Source organism: Xyrauchen texanus, chromosome 39, assembly GCF_025860055.1.
Source record: "Xyrauchen texanus isolate HMW12.3.18 chromosome 39, RBS_HiC_50CHRs, whole genome shotgun sequence".
Taxonomy (NCBI): Eukaryota; Metazoa; Chordata; class Actinopteri; order Cypriniformes; family Catostomidae; genus Xyrauchen; species Xyrauchen texanus.
This window is the reverse complement of record NC_068314.1, coordinates 11193666-11218920: the sequence shown is the minus strand read 5'-3', so window position 1 is coordinate 11218920 and position 25255 is coordinate 11193666. Positions and strand designations below refer to the sequence as shown.

At 38.3% G+C, this 25255-nt stretch overlaps 1 protein-coding gene across 2 annotated transcripts in view; it reads right to left on the bottom strand.

The window, feature by feature from the left end:
* Window positions 1-1920: 1920 nt before the first annotated feature.
* mcrs1 (microspherule protein 1) overlaps window positions 1921-25255 on the bottom strand; it is a 47688-nt gene continuing 24353 nt past the window's right edge. For both annotated transcript variants that reach the window (XM_052111659.1, XM_052111660.1), the window contains exons 10-15: window positions 12151-12179; window positions 11956-12048; window positions 11786-11868; window positions 8701-8788; window positions 5364-5491; window positions 1921-2409 (exon numbers count right to left, since the gene is read on the bottom strand). In XM_052111659.1, the coding sequence (XP_051967619.1) occupies window positions 2323-2409; window positions 5364-5491; window positions 8701-8788; window positions 11786-11868; window positions 11956-12048; window positions 12151-12179 (508 nt within the window). In that variant the 3' untranslated portion in view covers window positions 1921-2322. The remainder of the gene's footprint in view (window positions 2410-5363; window positions 5492-8700; window positions 8789-11785; window positions 11869-11955; window positions 12049-12150; window positions 12180-25255) is intronic.

Sequence of the window (25255 nt, the reverse complement as noted above, 5' to 3'; positions counted from 1 at the left end):
GGGTCCTTGAGGCTTTTTTGTTCCCCATGAGAAATTAGGCATGTTTACTAAGTTTCAGAAGATTTGGACAAATGGGGTGGAAATTATATCACTTTGAAAATATTTTTTTTTTTGGGCGTGGCCTGTAGCGCCACCTATGGGCGAATGTGGGCCATTCTTGGTTTGGGGGTACCCGTTGGCATGGAGTATCAATGTGCCAATTTAGAAAATGTTTGACCAGTGACTTTGAGCTATTGGGGCTCAAGGAGAATAATAATAATAATAATAATATTAATAATATTAATAATAATAATACTATAAATTACAATAGATTCCCTCCTTACGGAGGAATCTAATAATAAAACCATCAATAACAATAGATTTCCTCCAACCGGAGGAATCTAATAATAATAATAGAGTACATTAACAGACTCATTTTTGTGAACCAAGTAAAATGATCACATTGCTTAATTTTTCATGGCTATTTAAAATAATATTAATAGTAAATGAAGGTACACTCATGGCATAAAATATTTTATATTAATACATGGACATTCGAAAGAATGTTGGAAATGATTTATTTATTTATATATATATATATATATATATATATATATATATATATATATATATTTATGTTATGATAATAGTGTTATGATAATTAAAGTTTGCATTTATAGTAAAACTGTTTTGACCCCCAAATGTTTACATTTATACTTGTTTATTCATAATCAGTTACTTTTAGACTGTCTCATACTGTGTTACTGTGTGTGTGACTGAAGACCTTGCTTTTCTGAGAACAGAGTGGCCTCGCACTTGCACCAATGATTCAACAAACCAAACTTGCAAGTGCCTTGGTGGAAGAGTGTGGTAACATCTTGTGGTTATCTGACCAGTAACTCAACAAGACATCCCGAGGCCACTTCTTTAAATCATCCTCCCAAACCTCTATTAAAGATAGAAAGGCTATCTATATATTGTCCTTATTAACCTCCATCAGGCTGTGCTCATACATCAAGAATTATGAATGAATGATCAACACCGCAATGAAAAAAAATTATGAACATACAAAGCAACTACAACTGTGTTTACTTCCCAGTGGAAGTACCTCCCACATTTCGTGCAAAGTATCACGGGGCGTAGGAATAAGGTGGATGGAACTTTCGTGGGAAGTTCTTCTCACAAAATTGTCACAGAATTGTTGTGAACAAGCCTTTAGCACATGCCAAAGATTTGTCTCTCTCAGGCTGCCTATTGAGGAACCCTGGTCTAGAGCAAACAAGCATGCCATAAAAAAAAATTAGGGTGCTTTATATACCCAGTCCAGGGATATAAATGGGACATTTCAGGCTTTTTATGAACAGTTATACACATCAGAGTCTCAAGCATGTCATTTGGACCACATGTCTTTTCTTAAACAGATAAATCTCCCGAAAATAGATGATCATCACTGTGATCTGCATGATAACCCTGTCACTTGAACAATTAAAATTGGCTCTGGACTCTGGAAAAATAAAGATCCAGGTTGTGACAGGATCCCTCCTGAACTAATTTTTGCAATCTACCTGTATATATAGTGCCGCTACTTGTCCTAAACTCATTTAAATTAGCCTTGGAAAAATGGAACTCTCCACAGGGATAAGAATGCAGATCTTATAACTCATATTTAAGAAAGGCAAGGACCCCTTTGAGTATGCCAGTTACCAACCTATTAGTTTAATATCTGCTGTGTTGGTTATCTAAAAATAATAATCTTTAAATGCCATTTTCAAATTGCTTTGGTGAACTTTTAGTGCATAAAATTATATTTACTACCCTAAAAGCTGTGCATTTATTAATAGAATAGGTGGAATTATCCACTTGCATTAATTTGAACACACTCAGAGCAAACTCAGACTCGACTCATGATATTAAAATACACAAGTATAAATATATCAAGAACTCTGTTTTATTTAATAAATCTTACATTAGACATATTAATTGTTGCCCCCACAGAATATTAACACATTGTATTTGTTTACAGAATACTAGGTTAGCAAGTTTTAATTCAACAAAATGTAAAAGCTGGCAAAAGATGAAGTGAAAAAAGACACTAATTCTACCACAAACAAGCAGTGACATACAGTTCTTTGTCCAATATACCTCATATGAAACAGGCATATTAAATATGTCCATTCACCTCCAAATTTCACTTTTCTCTCATTTGAACTACAAAGCTTTAGTCAGATCCAATCTCAGCTGTTAATGCAGGTTTCACATTCCTCTTCTGTATATTCATCTACACAGATATAAAGATGGACAGCACTGTCATCGTGTTTGTCAAATGATCAGGTGAGTTCAGTATTACGGCTGGATCATCTTGGCAGCTTCAGCCTTTATGAGAGAGATCAACTCCTGATTGATGAGGAACACAAAGCGAAGACCTGCAATCTGGGAAATTAAATACTTGCTTTATTGACCTGGTTATTCAGAGAATCACTTTACAAATTACTACAGAACATTATTATTATTTAGTATTATTCCTAGAATGTCTATAAATAGGCTATAAGGCAATGTTATTGCGAAATACTGCTGAACCCAGTTTAGAGACAAATATGAACAAAAACCCATAGTTGCAATCAAGCAATTGATCTGAAGTTGCCATCAAAATTGCAAGCATTTGACAGAGTTTACTGAAGACAAAGTGCTTTCCATTCTCCACAATGGCATCAATCAACAAGACAGGTTACATATGAGTTTAGGGGTTGCGGACAGTTCTTTCAACGTGTGCCCTGCACTTTCGCACACTGTCTCCGTGTTTATATACAGTCTCCCACCCCCAAGGCTGGGCCCGGGACATAATATCCAGTTGTCCCCTCTTATTGGCAGCCCTAGTTGTGGGGTCTCTTTACTTGTGATGTCATGATGGAATATGCATTTTGTGGAAGTGGATTGGCTATGAGACAACCCATTAACTGGTGATACAGAAAACAGCATATTTGCACCTACCCTTAAATGGATAGTTCCCCCTAAAAATGAAAATTCTCTCACATAATTTTCTCACCCTCTTGCCATCCCAAATGTGTATGACTTTTTCTTATGCAGAACACTAATGAAGAGTTTTAGAAGAATATTTTAGCTCCGTAAGTCCATACAATGTAAGTGAATAGTGGTCCTTACTAACATATTTAACCTCTCACTACAGATGCTTTTAATCAACTACTTTTATCCCAGAGCCAAATAAATCAACAGTAGAATGTCTGAAAGATTATAAGCCAGTTGCCTTTACATCTTGATGGATCAAAGTCAATTAGGGTTATGTAGTCAATTGGACTGGTTTAATAAGACTGCGTAAGACAGACAGAATTCAAGTCGCTACTGAAAGCTGTTGTATGAACAGGACATTTCAAAACTCACAACTGGAAGTAAATATGGTTGTAAATCCTAAACACTGACTGTGTGAACATAGCCACAGTTAGTCAGCATAAGCGTCATCGATAGGACTCCAGAGGTTAAATAAATGTCTTCTAAAGCGAAACGATTTCTTTTGGTGCAATATTTAAGTACTTTTTAACTATAATCCAATACTTTGGCCAAGCTTCACGAGAGGGTGGGGATCATGTGGTCTCTAGTGTGACATATTCGAGTTGCCATGTTACGGATATAATCTCACGTTCTCCTCTTAGTTGAGAAATCCAGGATAAGCACACAAATGCACCATTGTGAGTAAAGAAACAGATAAATACAGATCTAAACCCAAACTAATTAAGCTTATGTACAGCGTTCTCTTATTCACTTGTAAACAGCGCTTGCTCTTCTATGTGTGTCGCATGTGCCTCAGTTCTCGCGTCTCATGTGCCAACACGATTACTTCACACGCATAAAAGTACTTACTTATTGACCTTTTTTGCACCAAAAGCGATCGTGTCACTTTAGAAGACATTTATTTAACAGCTGGACTCATATGGATGACGTTTATGCTGACTATCATTGATTTATGGATCACCGTCCACTTGCATTTTAAGGACCTACTGAGCCAAGATAATTTTCTAATTTTCTTCAAATGTGTTGTGGAGAAGAAAGTCATTCACACCTGGGATATCATGAAGGTGAGTAAATGAGAGAATTAAAATTTTTGGGTGAACTGTCCCTTTAAAATAAATGAACATAACTGATTATAACGTCTCATAGCCTCATTTTGATGCGTGAACTATTTACTCTTTTACTATAGCTTTCATTATTACACAAATCAATATATTAATGAATTCACTTTCAGTAATTAGCTTTATCTTGGATGAAATGCAGGTGCCTTTCATGCTCATTTGGGAATGAGGACTGACGCAGTTTAATCCATAGCATGCTTTTCTTGACATTTATTTCATTTTATTTTATTTCTTTTAAAGAAAGAAAAACTGTGTGGATTCTCTCTGGGTACCTAGTGTCTCTATTACAAGTGACCCAACAATATCATGTTTTACATTTCTTTAATAATTTTGACTTAATTAAACTTTTTTTTTGTGGAAAACTCATGTTTTCTGGAGTTTTGGCCTACTGGTTGTTTTGAATAGGTGGTTTCCTCAATGTAATTATCCAAATCAGTTAAACAAAAGGTAGTTATCACCAGACTAATGTATTGAATATAGAACATTTCTGAAATTTGTACATCTAAATTCACGGTCTTGTGCACATTCAGTTGGTATTTAATGGGTTTAGCATTTCATCATTGAACTAATTTGTTATTTTCAAATGCTAATAATGTTTAAATGTTTTTTTATTTATGCACTGCATAAATTGCTATATTGATGAGGTGAATCATTATTTTTATATAAGGAAGGAAGGATTGATGGTTGGAATTTGTGTCTGGCACAATCAATGTAAACTTCTCTAATGAGTCCTAGTCAGAGACAGTCCACCTCACCATAGGTCTCAAAACACTCATGTTAAAAATGCGTGCTGCGTGAACATTTAAAATTATTTGCCATAGATTGAAAGCCTGTCCTGTCCCTCTGTCAGCAGCATGGGGTGGGGGTGGAGTGGGGGGTGTGGACTCTCATCCTATTTAGTACGATCAACTCCCTCAACTAACTCTGAGCCGCTTGAGAGTTTGAAGCACTGATTACGTGTTTTAATGTATAATTATGAGACACTGATGACACAAAAATGCACTATAGTACAGGGAAATATCACATTGTGTGACATTGACTTGATGTTGATTTTATACCCCGACAAAATAGCGCAAATAATCCCTAAATTAACCACTTTCCTCTTAAAATTAAATGAATGCTTACTTTGTCTTCTATCATGTGTAATGCATATATACCTGGTAACATCTCAGAAAATGTAGTTTAGTGTTTCATGACCCTTTAAGAATTTAAAGCAGTATTTTCTGTAACGTGTGTCCATACCTCCATCACAGAGTTGTTATTCAGTTTCCATTTGTTTCCAGACAAAACTGGTCGTCCATCAATGTAAATGGGTCTCCGGCCTTCATTAGCAATGAAGAAATCTCCATTATTCCTCAGTTTAATGATCCCTTGAGTCAGAATAAATAAATCAAATATTAATTTAAACATTTTCACAGTGTTCAGTGCTGCTTAAAAATCCTGTAAAATTAAAACAAATGTAAAACAGTTAAACATATAGTGACTTCAAAAAGACTGTTTGAATGTGTAGCAACAACAAAAAAAACCCTCACTGATCAACCACAGAGCAGGAAACATCTTACAGTGCTGGACAGTTGAAAAAGCTGCTGGAAAGTTGTGGGTTCAAACCACACCCAGCAAAGTCTTAAGCCTTGTACACACATGCAGCAACTTCCAGCAATAAAGCAACTAGTTCTCATTCATTTACAATGAGAGCTGGGTACTTCTGGTGATACGAGCGACAGCGACCTCTAGCGACTATATGTGGGTGTGGTGAGCGACACAAAGTTGTGACAAATTTATAATACACGCATATGTGTTATAAATAGAAATCCCACCCCCAACCCAATTCTGCAGTCTGCAGCCAGGTCCTTCACAGTTGATTAGCACCACCAAACCCCGTGCAGCAGCAGAAACTCTGAAAACATGACAAAAGCTCACATATCATTGGTCAGACAGTTTAATTCAGACTGCTCTCTATACAATAAATGCTCTCTATAAAATAAATCCTCTAATTCGCACCTAGAGAAGTGAAGAGACAGAACGGTCATAGACTGAGAACAAATAACAATGGCACTAGCAGACATGGTAGTGAGACACTTGTCATTGACTGAGAAGGCCTGAAGGTCCCAGACACATTTAAATGAAGCCAAAGTGAGTAGCAGTGTGTAAGCTTACCGCCTCTAATAGCTCAAATGGGGAACCCATAAGCATGTTGAGTATCAGCACCATGTCCCAGACCATGACGGTAAATGGGCGACAGGGCCTCCGTCGTCTAACGCCACCTTGGATTTACTGACCAGAGGATCACCGACTGCCAGTCAGTATGGCAGCGACGTACACTTAAAGCATGGATAAAGTAAGTCCTGCATCCAAGTACTCTTGCAAAAGCCGTCTATCAATGCCGGCACGTCATCCACCCCCGGCTTAGTCAATTAGAGATGGTGGGACTCATGCAGCCGAACAAGGTGTGTAATTTGCGCTGAGGCGAGGCAGTCTTCTGGCACTTCGTCAATACAACAGTTACAAGACTGGGATTCTATTCTAGTTCCCAGCATACAATGGCAGGTAAAGCAAGAGCACTGTCATGAGAATGTGGAAGAACACGCTCCACAGGGTTTAACTGCATACATGCCTTGCACATATGAAACAAGGTTTTTTGTTCACTTGTGACATGTACTCAGTGCAAATTACAGACCTTGTTTGGCTGCACGAGGCCCACCATCTCTAATTGACCAAGCCGGGGGTGGATGACGTGCGGCGTTGACAGTCACAGAAGAACCCCTGTGCTCAATGGCGGGGGTTAACAGCACAGTCGAGCAACTGTATGTTTCACAGGCTTTGTGCTATGCAAATTTTTGCTGATTGGTTGCCCCGTGCAGACAAAGTACATATACAATGAAGTGACCTGAGATGCCAAAGTGCCAAATCTCGTTCCCAGCTAGTCAACGTCAGGAAAGCGAGGGGGCTTGGAATCACAATTTAATGTATTTAACAGGCCTTCTTGAGTTTGAATACCCATGTTGCGGCACAGCAGTGTTCTGACACGTCGCCAACTACAGTAAAAGAGGCACTGAAAATGACCTGAATCATGCTGCCAACTCATTGCCAGATTGTGACAGCAGAGAACGCAAGATGGCTGCTAGGTGACATGTAGGCACCTTAAAATCTGTGTGTTGCGACATGGCAGTCATCTGGCATGCCACAAACAATTGTAAAAACAGGCAAAACCATCCTGTTACGGAGTACACGTCACACTTTGGTTCCCGGCTCAAATGGTGGGAAGAGAGAGAAGAGTTACTGACAAATCTTTCTGGGGGTGTAACTCCACATACATCAGGCCACTCATCCTGAACATTTCCTAGGCAGAGACCTTGGAGGTCAGAGCGGCAATTAATGGAGCCACGAGGTTAACAAGCACCACAAGTCTCAGAAGCCGCTTTGTCCAATTTTCCTTCCTACGGGGGGGAATTTATGGTAAATGCCTTACCTGAGCAAGTACATGTCTCACTACTGAAAGCCCAGTGACAAAATATCCTTAACATCATCACTGCCGAATGCAAAGGATAGCAGCTTGCCGAAGTGTGGGCAGGCTGCTTGAAATGGAGAAGAGGTGTGATGCAAGGCTAAAGCCAGCTACAAATAATCCTAAAATTCTCAGTGCTCTATATCAGGGGTTTTCAAAAATTTTGGTGACAAGGATGTAATGATCCCCTTGATCACCCTGATAAAACTAGTAAAAATTATATTATGAAGACTTTTTGTTTGCATAATTAAACAATTGGTTTGTATATTGCCATAGTACTAAAGCAAAAATATATTTCTTATGCTGGAGTAATGTTACATGTTTGAACCCAAATATTAATATATCTTTTTTATATTAATCTTAATAAATATTAATCTTAAATGATTTATTTTAATTGTGAAAAGTGCTATATAAATGACCAAAAGTACAACAAATATTGTTTCAAAGCAGCTTTACAGATAATCATGAATTACAACCCTTATTTCTAACAAATAAGATTTATTATCACAACAAACAAAAGTTATATACCAGTTTATTTTTATTTTCTGCTCTGGCTGTCAATACAATAAAAACAATTGTGATTAATAATTTTAGAATTTAAAATGTCAACATCTTTAAATGTTCTTTCTCTGAAATTTTTGTGGACCCCTTAGCACCCCCTCACGGACCCCTGTGGGTCCCCAGACCCCAGTTTGAAAACCCCTGCTCTATATGATTCTAAAAGGGTTCTGTGATTGTCACTACTGCAAGGAGCTCCCATGGCATCAGCTACTGATGCAGCGTTGAAGTGACCAACTTGAACGTGAACATAAAACAACGTCTGATCACACACATTGAGTTATTGAACAATCATTGTAAATGCACTAATGTAAACCCATGAACCTTGCTTAGCAGTCACAAATTTGTTTGATTAGAGTTGAACAGAACTCTACTGCACAGCAGATCTCCACACTCACTCCTGTTTTAGTGCGACTTATCAAAACACATGACTCACCTAAACACATGAGACTCACTTGCACCATAGTAAATAAAAGCATTATTTTTATGATGAATAAAATTGTTAAACTGGTCAACCTTGTTTTCTAGAGATCTTCCATGCAGGTCCCTCTAAAGACAGGTCCACATCTATCTGCTTGTCTTTAGTAGCACGACCAAGTGTGATCTGAAATTGTTCAAAACAGTTTGTTATTCATAGCTCTGTCCATTCCATCTAAAAATTATTAAAATATTTTACTACTATCAACCCTAGGACGCACATTGAACTTCACCCCATTCAATGCATATGTGGGTCAAAAAAGACCCAGGTGAAATCTAGATGCTTATTCTTTATAAAACTACTTATTTTTTTCAAGGAAAATTAACTCATGATAAATCTATTTTTAATCAAAAAATTTAAATAGTTGATATATTTTTTTATTAAATTCTGAAGAGTTTCAGTCACTTCAAAAATGGAGAAGTAGTTTTGGGTGACAGTGTAAAAAAGTCTGTATAACAGAAACATGGGCAATTTTCATGTTTGGTGGTAAAATATAAAATGTCTCAACAACTCTACCCTCACAAACACATAAATATTAGTAAAATGGACAAAGATCAAGTGCTTTTTACAACAAAAAAAAAATTGTGATAAACTAGTGAAATTACAACTTTATGTAGTCTATATTGCAGAATATTATTGCTGCTATATTTGTTGCACGGAGTGGTGAGGCGTAGTTGCAGGTTCAAATTCATAACCAGGATCTGTTACCATTGTGCCCTTGCTATGAACTAGGCATCTAAGCTCAGTTTGCTCCATGGGGATGGTCCCTTTAATGGGTGTAATGTCCAGCACTTTGGATAGAAGCATCAGCTGAATCACAACTTTCTATACTTGCATACTACACATAAATATAAACATGAACATGGTATTTAACATATAATTAATAACATAAATTGAAACCGAAAACAATAAATGTATTACGAAAACAATACCAGAGTTAAATGCACCGATTACCATACACTGATGCCTAAGGCAAATGTTAGTTCTCAGGATTAATTTTATTGTTGAACAAACACAATGCTCTCAGTCAATGCAAAATGTTAGTGAACCTCAAACCTAAATGTTTAACAAAGAAAAAGTGAGTTTTGTTTTTCTCAGGGGAATATATGTGTGCACAATTATTAGGCAACTAAATTGCAAAAATAATTTCTCCCAACACAATTGTTTATTCAAAATGTTTTGAGAAGGTGCAACAAATAAGTAACACAAAATGACAATTACATTTTTGACCTTTCAAAAATATTCAGTGACCAACCCTTCTTTTCAATAACTGCCATGAGCCTTTCCATCCATGGAGTCTGTCAGTTTTTTGATCTGTTCACAATCAACCTTCGCTGAAGCAGCAACCACAGCCTCCCAAATGCTGTTCAAAGAGGTGTGTTGTCTTCCCTCACATTAAATCTCACCTTTGAGAAGGGCCCACAAGTTCTCAGTAGGATTTAAATCAGGTGAGAAAGGGGGTCAAGTCATTATTTGGGCATCTTTGAGGCCCATGCTGGCTAGCCAAGCAGTGGAGTACTTGGATGCATGTGATGGAGCATTGTCCTGCAAAAAGGTCATGGCCTTGAATGCTGAGGACTTCTTCCTGTACCACTGCTTGAAGAAAGTACTTTTCAGAAACTGGCAGTAGGTTTGAGAGTTGAGTTTCAGTCCATCTTCAACTCTAAAATGTCCAACTACCTCATCCTTCATGATATCAGCCCATACCAGTATCCCTCCTCCACCTGACTCGAAGTGGTGCCCTTTGTCCATTAGTGATCCAGCCAAGGCACATCTATCTGGTCCATCAAGAGTCACTCTCATTTCATCTGTCCACAAAACCTGTGAAAAATCTGTCTTCATGTATTTCTTTGCCAAATCTTGATGCTTCAACTTGTGAATATATTCAGTGGTGGTTGTGTTTCAGCCTTCTTGACCATGGCCATATCTCTGAGAACTTGGCACCTTGTACTTCTGGACAATCCAGGTAGGTTGCAGTTCTGGAATATTGTAGCATTAGAGGATAATGGCTTCCTGGTAGCTTCAAGTTTAATTATTCTCAAGTCTTTTGCAGTTAATTTGCACCTTTTCTCCATGCGTTTTTTGCATCCCAGTTGACTATTTGCAACAAAATTTTATATTGTCCAGTGGTCATGCCTCAATAGTTTAGCTATTTCAAGAGTGTTGCATCTGTCTGAAATGCATTTTACAATATTTGAATTTTCAGTGTCAGTTAAATCTCTTTTTCAGCTAGTTTAAATCTATATATTTCTTTTTCTCTCTCTCCACAACATCACCAGAAAAATTTAATTAATAATAATGATTACTATTATATGACATTAAACTATTCCTTAAACTTATCACAGTACTTGTAGACTATATCTATACATCTATAATTGTGTTTATTTTTTATGTGTGTGTGTGTGTGTGTGTGTGTGTGTGTGTGTGTGTGTGTGTGTATATATATATATATATATATATATATATATATATATATATATATATATATATATATATTTACTCTCTTACTTGTATAAGTGACTATGTCTTGTTCATTTGTGTTTTGTTCAATAAAAGAAAAATATTTTTTTTGTGCAATTTTTTGGCATTTACCCGAGGTAAAGAAGCTGCCTAATAATTATGCACACCCTGATATATGGTGTTAGTTACTTTCGCCACACCCTCCCTCATTACACATACATACCACCTGAAAATGATTGAATCCAATAAGCATTCAAGTTTATATGGTTTCGAGTTGGAAAATGTGCATGGATATAATATGATCAGAATACTCTCTTGCCTAATAATTGGGCACGCAGTGTAGAAAACACATATGGGTTAAATAGGACCCACATATGCATTCTAGGGGAAGTGATGCAAATTATCTTATAATTTAAAAAATCTTTAAATGTTGAAAGTCACTTCACATGGTAGAAGACACCTTGTTTGAGGAATAACTAAAGTGTTAGATCAAAAGACCACTTCATGTTAAAATATGTCCCAAAAACTAGTTGCAAAGTCATTTTTGACTCACATCTGCATTCTAGGGTTACATTTGTGAAATAAATTGTAAAGCAAAATGTGACTGTTCTAAAATTAAAACATTCAGGAATGATACTGTAAAAAACGATCACAGTCCCTAACCTCTCGAGAGCGCATCAGATATCTGACCATCCGTCCACGTAAAGCTGCCAGTGTCTGATTATCAAAGTCCGGTGAATTCATGCCTGAAATAATAATAGTGACATCACACAATCACATGAGCACTGCAGTGAACAAGCTCATCTTATCATAGATAATAGTGTTTTTCACACCTGTAATACTGTCCACTAGCACCTGCCAGCGAGGAAGTTCCTGCTCCAGCTGTCTGATCTCACGCTTCTGATGTCTGTCTGAGATCATCAGCTCTACAACACATCAAAACATCATTCACTCACAGAAACATGAAAGAACATTAGCCTACACATATTTAAATGATGGGGAGCAATGAGAGGCTCTATGAAACTTACCGTGCTCCAGCACCTCATCTCTGCTGTCCCTGATCAACAAATTAACACAACAGTCAATAACACGATACATCAACAGAACACAATAAAAAGACGGTTAGGGATGTATAATTAAGACATACGTTTTTGCTATTGCATTGTTCATGATGCTAAAATAATTTAAACAGTAACATTAGACAGACAGAGATTATTTGAGATTATTGATTATAATTTCAAATAACTATGGAAACAAGGCAACTTTTCTTCATGACTGACTATAAGGAGGGTATTAATATACTGTATCATTAAAAAAAGCTTAGTAGTTTAGAGACCAGTCACGGCTGGTCAATGGGGGATGCTGGGGTGCCGCCCCCTTCAAGTTATCAAAAGAAGGTGTCTACTTAAACATGTTAAACAAATGAATTATATATTGCAAAATAATATGTAGTTGTCCTATGTACCTGGTAGTCGTGTGTTAGCATTTAGTAAAAAAAAAAAAAAAAGTTAATCAAAACATTTATTTGGTTAAATTCTGTGTGTATACACATAGGCTATACTTCCGGTGTGCAGGGTGCTGGCCAAATGAGTGTGTATATAGGTCCTTAAACTTTTGGCAAGCAGGTGACCTAAGGCTGCTCTCTAATTGGTTGCTTCAGATTTTACAATGCGGCACAGATCTTGTTTGTAGTGTATCAGTATTGTTTTAATTTTTTGGCCTCATGTGATTGGATGATTCACTTTCCCACTCAGCAGCTCATTAGTTGAGATTGTTAGTTGATATCGTTAATGCCATTGAAGTTGAACCGCCAAGTTTCAGGTTGGCACAGCATTTCATCCGAATGAAAGAAAATTCTGTTTAATCTTTACAAAAAAATCTGTCTTCATGTATTTTATTGCCCAATCTTGATGCTTCAACTTGTGAATATATTCAGTGGTGGTCGTGTTTCAGCCTTCTTGGCCATGGCCATATCTCTGAGAACTTGGCACCTTGTACTTCTGGACAATCCAGGTAGGTTGCAGTTCTGGAATATTGTTGCATTGGAGGATAATGGGTTCCTGGTAGCTTCACATTTAATTATTCTTCGTTTAATAAGTCTTTTGCAGTTAATTTGCACCTTTTCTCCATGCGTTTTTTGACTTCCAGTTGACTATTTGCAACAAAAAGGAATATTTGTCCAGTAGTCATGCCTCAATAATTTAGCTACTTCAAGAGTGTTGCATCCGTCTGACAGGCATTTTACAATATTTTAATTTTCAGTGTCAGTTAAATCTCTTTTTCAGCTAGTTTAAATCTATATCTTTCTTTTTCCCTCTCTCTCCACAACATCACCAGAAAAATGTGATTAATAATAATGATTACTATTATATGACATTAAATTAAACTATTCCTTAAACTTAACACAGTACCTGTAGACACTACTATATCTATACATCTATAATTGTGTTTGTTTTTTTATGTGTATATATGTGTGTGTGTGTCATTGGTCTCTTACTTTTATAAGCTGCTATGTCTTGTTAATTTGTGTTTTGTTCAATAAAAGACATTTTTTTTTTTGTCAATTGTTTGGCATTTTACCTGAGGTAAAGAAGCTGCCTAATAATTATGCACACCTTGATATAAGGTGTTGGTCACTTTTGCCACACCCTCCCTCATTACACATACATACCACCTGAAAATGATTGAATCCAATAAGCATTCAGGTTTATATGGTTTTGAGTTGGAAAATATGCATGGAAATAATAAGATCAAAATACTTTCTTGCCTAATAATTGGGCACGCAGTGTAGAAAACACATATGGGTTAAAGAGGACCCACATATGCATTCTAGGAGTAGTGATTCAAATTATCTTATAATTTAAAAAATCTTTAACTAAATGTTGAACGTCACTTCACATGATAGAAGAAACCTTGTTTGAGGAATAACTAAAGTGTTAGATCAAAAGACCACTTCATGTTAAAATATGTCCCAAAAACTAGTTGCAAAGTCATTTTTGATTCACATCTGCATTCTAGGGTTACATTTGTGAAATAAATTGTAAAGCAAAATGTGACTGTTCTAAAATTAAAACATTCAGGAATGTTACTGTAAAAAACGATCACAGTCCCTAACCTCTCGAGAGCGCATCAGATATCTGACCATCAGTCCACCTTTCACAAGGTGTTCACCTGAAGAAAACAAGAAAAAAAGGATAAAGGAGCTTGGACCGGATCGGCCTGATTTACACAGCAGTCATCAAGTGATCGAGGACGAGCTTACACCTGCACTTTTACCAGCTCGTGTTATGGCAGAGTTGGCTAGCTGGAGAAATGCCTTTTATTGTTTTCCCTGTATGCTATTTCAAAGTCCCGACACCAAAGCGTTGAGGACAATGACGGGGGTACAAGACTTAAAACATCTTCTGAAAAATGCAAAAGTCATGAAAGTAGCTCTGGCCATCTAGACAATGCTATGAGGCTACAGTTTTTTGGGAAGCTTAGCATTGCTGAACAGCTAGATAAAGGCTACAAGATTGTCATTAGAAGGCACAATGAAGTGGTGACAAAAAAAATCAGCACATCCTGTCTAGAATAATAGGCAGTGTGAAATTTTGTGGCGCCTTAGAGCTGGCTTTCCGTGGCCATGATGAGAGAGAGAGAGCTGGGATAAGCCCGGTATATTCTGTGGGTTGGTGTATTTTGTTGCTTCCCTTGATGGAGTGTTGAAAGAGCACCTTGAGAATGCCACTGTGATTAAGGGAACTTTTAAAACTGTGCAGAACGAGCTATTGGACTTTGTTGTCTGTTGTGAGTGAACACAAAGAAGCACAGAGCAGCAATTTTATCTCAATCCAGGTAGATGAGTGTGGCAGGGCGGAGGGCGGGTCATGATCCTACACACCCGGTCCCGTATTAGGCTAATTAAGCCTCCGAGAGGGATGAAATTCGACTGCAGAGGATCGTGCAGATCTTCGACTGAACAGATCTTTAATTTGATAAGCACGTACTTAAATCATGCATAAACTTTATTTTCTCAAAAATACAAACATGTACAGTGCATCCGGAAAGTATTCACAGCGCTTCACTTTTTACACATTTTGTTATGTTACAGCCTTATTCCAAAATTGATTAAATTCATTATTTTCCTCAAAATTCTACAAACAATACCCCATAATGACAACGGGAAAGAAGTTTTTTTGAAATCTTTGCAAATTAATTACAAATAAAAAATAAATAAATCGCATGTACATAAGTATTCACAGCCTTAGCCATGACACTCAAAATTGAGCTCAGGTGCATCCTGTTTCCACTGATCATCCTTGAGATGTTTCTACAAGTTGATGTGAGTCCACCTGTGGTAAATTCAGTTGATTGGACATGATTTGGAAAGGCACACACCTGTTTATTTAAGGTCCCACAGTTAACAGTGCATGTCAGAGCACAAATCAAGCCATGAAGTCCAAGGAATTGTCTGTAGACCTCCGAGACAGGATTGAATTGAGGCACAGATCTTGGGAAGGGTACAGAAAAATGTCTGCAGCATTGAAGGTCCCAATGAGCACAGTGGCCTCCATCATCCAAAATTGGAAGTAGTTTGGAACCACCAGCTGGCCGCCCAGCCAAACTGAGCGATCGGGGGAGAAGGGCCTTGGTCAGGAGCAACCATCTCTGCAGCACTCCACCAATCAGGCCTGTATGGTAGATTGACCAGACGGAAGCCACTCCTCAGTAAAAGGCACATGACAGCCAGCCTGGAGTTTGCCAAAACGCACATGAAGGACTCTCGGACCATGAGAAACAAAATTCTCTGGTTGAGATTGAACTCTTTGGCCTGAATGGCAAGCGTCATGTCTGGAGGAAACCAGGCACCGCTCATCACCTGGCCAATACCATCCCTACAGTGAAGCGTGGTGGTGGTAGCATCATGCTGTGGGGATGTTTTTCAGCGGCAGGGACTGGGAGACTAGTCAGGATCGAGGGAAAGATGAATGCAGCAATGTACAGAGACATTCTTGATGAAAACCTGCTCCAGAGTGCTCTGGACCTCAGACTGGGGTGAAGATTCATCTTCCAACAGGACAACGACCCTAAGCACACAGCAAAAATAACAAAGGAGTGGCCATGAGACAATTCTGTGAATGTCCTTGAGTGGCCCAGCCAGAGCCCAGACTTGAACCCGACTGAACATCTCTGGAGAGATCTGAAAATGGCTGTGCACCGACACTCCCCATCCAACCTGATGGAGCTTGAGAAGTCCTGCAAAGAAGAATGGGAGAAACTACCCAAAAATAGGTGTACACATGTTGCTCACATATTGTTGTAGTCCAGTTTGTGCTGAATGCAGTGTTATCAGACTTTAGCCATTATTGTGTTTTTTAAGCAACTGAAATAGCACAAATGTCAAAGCGTGTCAAAACTTGTCAGTGCCCAAAACACCTTCAGACCCCAGAGGGTTAAAGAAAGGTGAACTACCGCTAACTATGATGAAAGCCCTGATCAGTCTTATTCTTTTGTAATTATAATTTGTTATTGATTCCTACAAAACATATATACAAGAGCAAAAAAAAAAATTATAGAATTTATATAGGTATATTATATATATAACAATTATTACACATCAAGTAATGTCAGGTATCCAGCCCATTTCTCTACAAACTTTCCTAGCCTTAAAAATGATCCTTCTTGAAAGGCCACCACCCTCCCCATTTCTGAGCACCACTCATGAAATGAGGGCGCACCAGATACATTGGTTATGTCACCATCCTCTGATTGGCATCACCAGCAGGTGGGTGTGTCTTTAAGACCAAGCCTATACAATCTAGAGGGGGTCTAATATAATCAATGAAAAATATTAAATTGCATAAGGCGCACCCTTGCAACTCTAGATGCAGACTTGATGTTTTTTTTTAAATCCTAGCCTGCTTTCCCTCCTCTAATACCAAGTCCAAATCTTTCTCCCATAATCACTTGAGAGAGGTTGAAGCTCCGTCTACCAGACTCTGAATTAGCAGGGAGTAATACACTGATGCCTCATGAACTTTCCCAGAATCAGTAATCACCACTCCCAGATTATCTGCAGCTTTAGGTAGGGTGTATGCTACTCTCAAAAAACGTAAAGAGCAGGTGTTGCAGCTGTAAATATCTAAAGAACTGAGATCTGGGAATGCCAAAATGTTGAACAGGATTTTCAAAGGATCTCTACACTGCACTCTCATATAGGTCACCAAGCGTAGCAACCGCCCTCACAATCCACTCAGACCAGCAAAATGGGGATCCATTAATACATAATTTGGGGTTAAGCCATAAGATCGAGGCAACATTTAAATAAATGTCAGAATTAAACACTCTGGACAATTTTGTCCATAACAAGTGTAAATGCGAGGTAAAGGGGTGTACCCTAACTTCTCCAATAAGTTTGATAGAAAGGCTTTGCAATGGCGAAATAGGGGCAAGAACTTCCTGTTCAATACAAAACCAGTGAGGGGCTCTCTCAGGTGGAACTGACCAATGAGCCAGATGCCTGAGACTAAACGCATAATAATAATAAAACAAGATCTTGGGTAGGCCTAGCCCACCTTTGTCAAATGGCCTATGCAGCTTACTGAAATGTAATCTGGGACATTTCCCATTCCAAATTAAGGACTTCGCTATGCTATCAAATTGCTTGAAATAAGAGAGGGGGACATCTATAGGGAGTACTGTAGCAGGTAGTTGAATTTTGGAATACAATTCATTTTAAAAACATTAACCTTCCCAATCATCGATAAATGTAATGAGGCCCACCTGTCCACATCGCTCAAAATCCTTTTTATTAAGGGGTCAAAGTGAACTCTAAATTAGACAAATTTGCTGGTAATAAAATGCCCAAATACTTAATGCCTTGTTTGGGCCACTGGAAGGTGCCTGTCTGGAAAGCAATTACTGAGCAGTATGCTGTCAGAGACAAAGCTTAAGATTTATACCATTTAACTCTGTATCCCGAGAACTTAGAAAAGGAATTAATAATTATGTGTAGGCATAGCATAGACCTAGTAGGGACAGAGATGAATAATATAATATCTGCGTAAAACAGAAGCTTACGCTCCACACCTCCCACCAACACCCCTGGAAAATCATCTTCCTTTCTTATTGTGGCTGCTAATGGTTCCAGGGCAAGACAGAAAATTATGGGGAAAGAGGGCAACCCAACCGGATGCCTTTATCCAGAGTAATATACTCAATTAGTACAGACTAACATACACAGAGTAATATACACTGTTATGCCAACGATACACAACTTTTTATTTCTTCAAAACCTGATGAGATTTCACAATTCTCCAAACTAGAAGTGTGTATCAATGAAATAAAAGAAATTTCCTTCTACTCAATTCTGACAAAACAGAGGTACTCATTATTGGACCAAAAAAACCTCTAAAAATAAGCAGCTAAAATATCATTTGACTCTCGATGGATGTACCGTTACATCTAGTGTTGTCAAAAATACCGGTACCAAGTCGGTACTCAAACAAAAAATTATTTAGACACCAGAATTTCTGAAGGTACCGGGGTACAGAGTGCCGGGTCTACCCGGTATCCACGCAGAGGCGGGAACTTTCGAATGCTCACAACAAGCAAAAGATGACGACAAGCAAAGCTGCTGCTGCGGAGTCTCAACTGAATCATGTTGAAAAGTGGAAAAAGCCAGGTTTGGAAATTATTTGCATTTGAGGCTGATGAAAAGGGAAACATCATAGATCAGCAAAAACCTATTTGTAAATGCCGCTTTCACAATTTTCTGACGAAAGGAGGAAACACGTCAAACGTAATAAAGACAGACACCCGGATTTATTCAAGCAAATAAAGCAGGTGAGTTTAAAAGCATATTATCATTTACATTAGGGCTGAAACGTTTAGTCGACATTATTGACATCGTCGAAAATACAAAATTGATGAGAAAAATGTTTGTTGTCGCAAAGCCGTTTGATCTCATTTAACGTAACATGAAATCACTGTAACAATGACGCGCGAGAGCAGCAATTCACGCCTAATGGAGGAAGAATTACACAGATCAGTCCAGATGCACTCGAAACTTTCACAGTTTATTTTATGTAGATCCCAAAGTATTAGGGAATGATTAAAAAAAAAGTACATTCAGAAGCACTCTTGTTGTGGAATAAGCGGAGGCGGAGCTCTTTAAAGGAAACATCCCGGCGTAACATCTTAAATGCAGTAAAATTGCTTTATTAAAGTTCAAATAATACAGAAGCAGCTCATGTAAATAACTATAAACTCAGAAACTGGCATTTCTCTGTGTGGTCGGTGCCTCCTTCAATGAGTTGCGTGAATGTCCCGATCTAATGGGGAGAGATTGAAACTGCACCCGGCTGAGAGAGAGACTCTATGGCAAGCCGTTTTAACTTTTATTCATTTCCAGGATATGAATTCTTGATATCAACAATTCAATTTTCACTAGTTAAAATGTCTATTCTTGATATCAAGAATTAAGTGGTTACTAGTAAAAATGTCTATTCTAGATATCAACAATTGAATTGCTACTAGTAAAAATTAAAATTTTTGATATCTGAAAATGTTTTTATAATATCAACATAATTTCAGATATCTAAAATGGCTTTCTTACTAGTAACAATCACATTCATGATATCAGAAATGAACATTGTCACTTGTGAAAATGGAATTATTGATATCAAAAATGAACATTGTTACTAGCAGCAATTCAATTGTTGATATCAAGAATAGACATTTCAACTAGTGACGATTGAATTCTTGATATCTAAAATAAAGGTTTTTACTAGTATGAATTGTATTTCTGATATGTGAAATTGGAATTTCAACAAGAAATCAATTCTTGCTATCAACAATTGATTTTGAATGGCAGCCTATGGTGACATTTCACTAGTTAAAATACAATTACAGATATCAAGAATTATAGTTTTTACTAGTTGAAATACAATTCTTGATATCTAGAATGAGCATTTTAACTAGTAAAAATGTAATTGTTGATAAAGAATTAGCATTGTTACTAGTGGAAATGTAATTTCTGATATCAAAAATTGCCATTGTTACTAGATGATATCGAATATCTGATATCAATAACAATCATTTTAACTAGTGAAAATTGAATTGTTGATATCAAGAATTCATATCCTGGAAATTAATAAACGTTAAAACTGCTTGCCATAGAGACTCTGCCTAGGGGACGTCATCCCTCGAGTGTGCACGCTAAATGCAGCTAAATTAGAACGTGATTGCTCGCGACTGTGCATTTCTTATCATGAAGAAAATTGGCAATACGCAGCTTTATTAATAAGAGAGCACTTTGCACATTAGTTTGGAAATTGTTTTTTATTAATTCTATTGTATGCTTGTTTATTTAGGCTTTTTTTTAGTACTTGGTAAAAACTTAAATTAAAAGTTGCAAAAGTTGAAGCAAATCTTATATAAGTGTTCAAAAATATCAATAAGCATACATTGTTCAGTTTTGTTATAATTAAAAAAATAATATATTTCAATTAAAGTGTTGCTCAATGGCATATTTCTGTTCTTAGTTCTGCTGCTAATGTTTTGTAGACTTTGTTAATAAAAGAGTGTTGTTTAGTAACCTGTTTTTGCTTTGGTACCGAAAATGGTACAGAGTACCATGAAATTTCACTGGTATTGGTACCGACTACTGAATTTTTGGTATCGTGACAACACTAGTTACATCATCTTCAACAGCGAAGAACTTGGGTGTTATATTTGATACCAATCTGTCCTTTGAAAATGAAATTACCAATGTCTGTAGAACAGCATTCTTCCACCTAAGAAATATTACTAAATTACGGCACATGCTCTCTGTTGCTGATGCCAAAAAATGAATTCATGCGTTCATGACCTCAAGACTAGATTATTGTAATACATTACTGGGAGGATGTCCAGAAAGATCAATAAATAAACTTCAATTGGTTCAAAATGCAGCAGCCAGAGTGCTAACGAGAACCAAGAAATATGATCATATTAGCCCAATTTTATCATTGTTAGCCATTGTTATTGGCTACCAGTTAAATTTAGTATTAATTTTAAAATTCTGTTAACTAATTACAAAGCTTTGAATGGTCTAGCTCTGCAGTACTTAAGTGACCTTCAACCATGCTATATTCAATCACGTTCAATACGATCGCAAATTCTGGCCTGTTAATAGTTCCTAGAATATCAAAAACCACAAAAGGTGGTAGATCTTTTTCATATTTGGCTCCTAAGCTATGGAATAGTCTCCCTAACACTGTTTGAGATGCAGACACACTCCCTCAGTTTAAGTCTAGACTAAAGACTCATTTATTTAGCCAGGAATACACTTCATTTATCCTTCAACCCACAACTAGGCTGCTTTAGTATAGTCTGCTGGAACCAGAAACTCTGCAATAAATTTAATTGCATCTATGCTTATATTATTTTATTTGTTTCCCTGTCTCAACAGGGCAACATATGGCGACTCTACCAACTTGGAGGAATACACCGCATCAGTGACCAGCTACATCAGCAAGTGCATAGATGATGTCACCTTCTCCAAGACCATCACCACACGCTCCAACCAGAAGCCGTGGATGACTGCGGAGGTGCGTGCGCTGCAGAGAACCCAAGACTCCACCTTCAGAGCAGGTGACAAGGCTGCCCTAAGAACAGCGAGGGCTAAACTGTCCCGGGCCATCAGAGAGGCAAAGCGCGCACACGCCCAGAGAATCCACAGTCACTTCCAGGACAGCGGCGACACGCGGTGCATTTGGCAGGGCATCCAGGCCATCACCAACTACAGGACAACATCGGTTGCCTTTGACAAAGATGCCTCCCTTCCATATGCGCTGAATGACTTCTACGCTAGGTTTGAAGCACAGAATGACGTGGTGGCGAGGAAGACCACCCCTCCTCCCAACGACCAGGTGCTCTGTCTTACCACGGCGGATGTGAGGAAAACTCTACGTAGAGTCAACCCACAGAAGGCTGCTGGACCATACAACATTCCTGGCAGAGTGCTAAGAGGATGTGCAGACCAACTGGCAGATGTTCTTACTGACATCTTCAACATCTCTGTGAGCAGCGCCGTCGTTCCAACGTGCTTCAAGTCCACCACCATCGTCCCCATGCCAAAGAAGTCTTCAGTGTCCTGCCTCAATGACTACAGTCCCGTCGCAATCACACCCATCATCATGAAGTGCTTCGAGAGGCTCGTCATGAGGCACATTAAGACCCAGCTGCCCCCCTCACTAGACCCACTGCAGTTCGCGTATCGTCCAAACTTTTCAACAGACGACACCATCGCCACCACCCTCTATCTGGCCCTCACCCACCTAGATAAAAAGGACTCATATGTTCGAATGCTGTTCATAGACTTCAGCTCAGCATTCAACACAATAATTCCTCAGCACCTGATTGGAAAGCTGAACCTACTGGGCCTGGACACCTCCCTCTGAAACTGGATCCTGGACTTCCTGACTGGAGACCTCAGTCCGGATTGGTTACAGCATCTCCACCACCACCGCACTGGGGCCCCCCAGGGCTGTGTGCTCAGTCCACAGCTGTTCACTCTCCTGACTCACGACTGTGCAGCAATGCACAGCTCGAACCACAACATTAAGTTCGCCGATGACACGACCGTGGTGGGTCTCATCAGCAAAAATGACAAGTCAGCATACAGAGAGGATGTGCAGCGGCTAACGGACTGGTAGCCAGCAACCTGTCTCTGAATGTGGACAAAACAAAAGAGAGGGTTGTTGACTTTTGGAGAGCAGAGAGTGACCGCTCTCCGCTGAACATCGACGGCTCCTCTGTGGAGACAGCTACAGACAGGCACTAAAAGCTGCCAGGACAGCATATTTTAGCAAACTTGTAGAAAATAACTATAACAATCCTAGGTGTTTATTCAGTACTATGGCTGGTTAGGAATGAAGTCTTGACTGAACCAGATTGCAGTACAATAGTTATGACTTCATGAATTTCTTTACTGATAAAATTTTAATAATCAGAAATAAAATTGGAATTATGCAATCTTCTGTCACAGAACCTCAGAAAACAGTGTCTCATAATTTTCCTCACAAGCAACTTCAATCCTACACTGTAATGGGTCATGAAGAGCTAACAAAACTTATCGAAACATCAAAAGCCACAACATCTATGTTAGATCCAATACCACCTAAGCTCATAAAAGTGGTATTCTCTGTAATCACAGAACCTCTTTTTAATATTATTAACTACTCGCTATCATTAGGACATGTCCCAAGAAACTTTAAAATGGCAGTTATCAAACCACTTAAGAAGCCCCAGATTGATCCAAGAGAACTGACTAATTATAGAACTAATTTCAAATCTCTCGTTTATGTAGAAAATACAAGAAAATGTAGTGTACTCCCAACTATGTTTATTTCAACAGAGAAATAGTAAATATGAATAATTTCAGTCAGGATTTAGGACCCGTCACAGTACAGACTGCACTTCTTTGAGTTACAAACGACTTGCTCTTATCATCTGATCGGCTGCATTTCTCTTCAAGTGCTTTTAGATCTTAGTGCTGCCTTCGAGAACATAGATCATGACATTCTTTTTAATAGGTTTGAGAATTATGTTGGCATTTGTGGACTTGAATTAGCATGGTTTAGGTCCTATTTAGCAGACCACTACCACTTTGTCTGTGTAAATGAGGAATTGTCAAATCAAAAAGTATTGAGTGCCACAGGGATCAGTTTTAGGGCCTCTGCTTTTCTCCTTGTATATGCTTCCCCTTGGAGATATTATCAGGAACCATGGAATAAGTTTCACTGTTATGCCGACGATATCCAACTTTCTTCGAAACCCCCAAAAATTTAACAATTCTCCAAATTAGCAGTGTTTCGATGAAATCAAGGATTGGATGGTGATAAATGTCCTTCTAATCAATTCAGAGGTACTAATTATTAGGGATGGGCAATTGTACTCGAATACTCTGTGACAGAGACGATTGATCATAAAAACAATGATCGTGTGAGCTTAAAAAAATACATTTATCTTTTTTTCTGATAGGTTATAGCAAAATTTTGGGCGGCACCTTGAGCTCTTATTGGTTAGTTTTGCCAGAGTATGCGGTCCAAAGTCCAGACCGAAGAACAGAGAGAAACATGGCTTCACAGTTGTGTAGCGATGTCTGGATTCACTTCGGAAAAAATAGATGAAAATACAGTTCAATGCAAGATGTGCAGCACCAAGCTGTAACACAAATCTGCCACAAGTACAATGTGTTATCATCAAGTATTTGTACATAAAATGATTTGCGATACCAAAGGAGGCAACTCAGACGAGCATCGCATCTTTTACCGTCAGACAGAAATGCAACGCAGCCAGAGCTGAAAAGATTACACAACTAATCACCGAAATGGTAGTGAAAGATTTGCTGCCCATTAGTTTCATCAAATGAGAAGGGTTTAAAGATTTGAAGCATTAAATTGAGCCCCAGTATAATGTCCCATCGCACAAAACAGTCAAGGGAAGAATAGATGATTTATATGAAAACACTGCTTCACTGAAAGACAGACTGTCAAAGACAGAGAAGATGGCTATCACTACGGACTCATGGACCTCGCTGACCACAGAATCCTATATAACACTAACTTGCCAATACATTGCTGAATGGGAAATACATAGTTCAGTATTAGAGACGGCGCATAGTCACTGTTGCGATGATGCTGAGAAAGTGGCTCTACCTCTGATTGCGGCAACATTGGATCCAAGACACAAACATCTGAGGTTTCTTGAGACAGAGCTACGACGCAGTTTTTTCTTTACCACACAGTTACAAATTCTGTCACACCCACACAAAGTGACTCTCAGCCTGATCGAGCAGCAATTACGGCTCTCGACACTCTTTTTGGTGAAGATTACGGAGGACTCTGAAATCGAAAGCTACTTCAGTGAGCCATGCATCTCCGTAAACCAGGATCCTTTACTGTGGTGGAAGGTAAATGAGAATTGGTTTATAAAAAGCTAAGCATCCTTGTCCAGTGGTACTTCGCTGGTCCTGCAACATCGGTTCCAGCGGAGCACGTTTTTTCCACCGCTGGCCTAATTGCGAATAGACTCCGCACACGCCTCCATTTATGCACGTAGATGACTTCTCTTTTTGAACAAAAATATGTAGGCTGTATAGCCTAT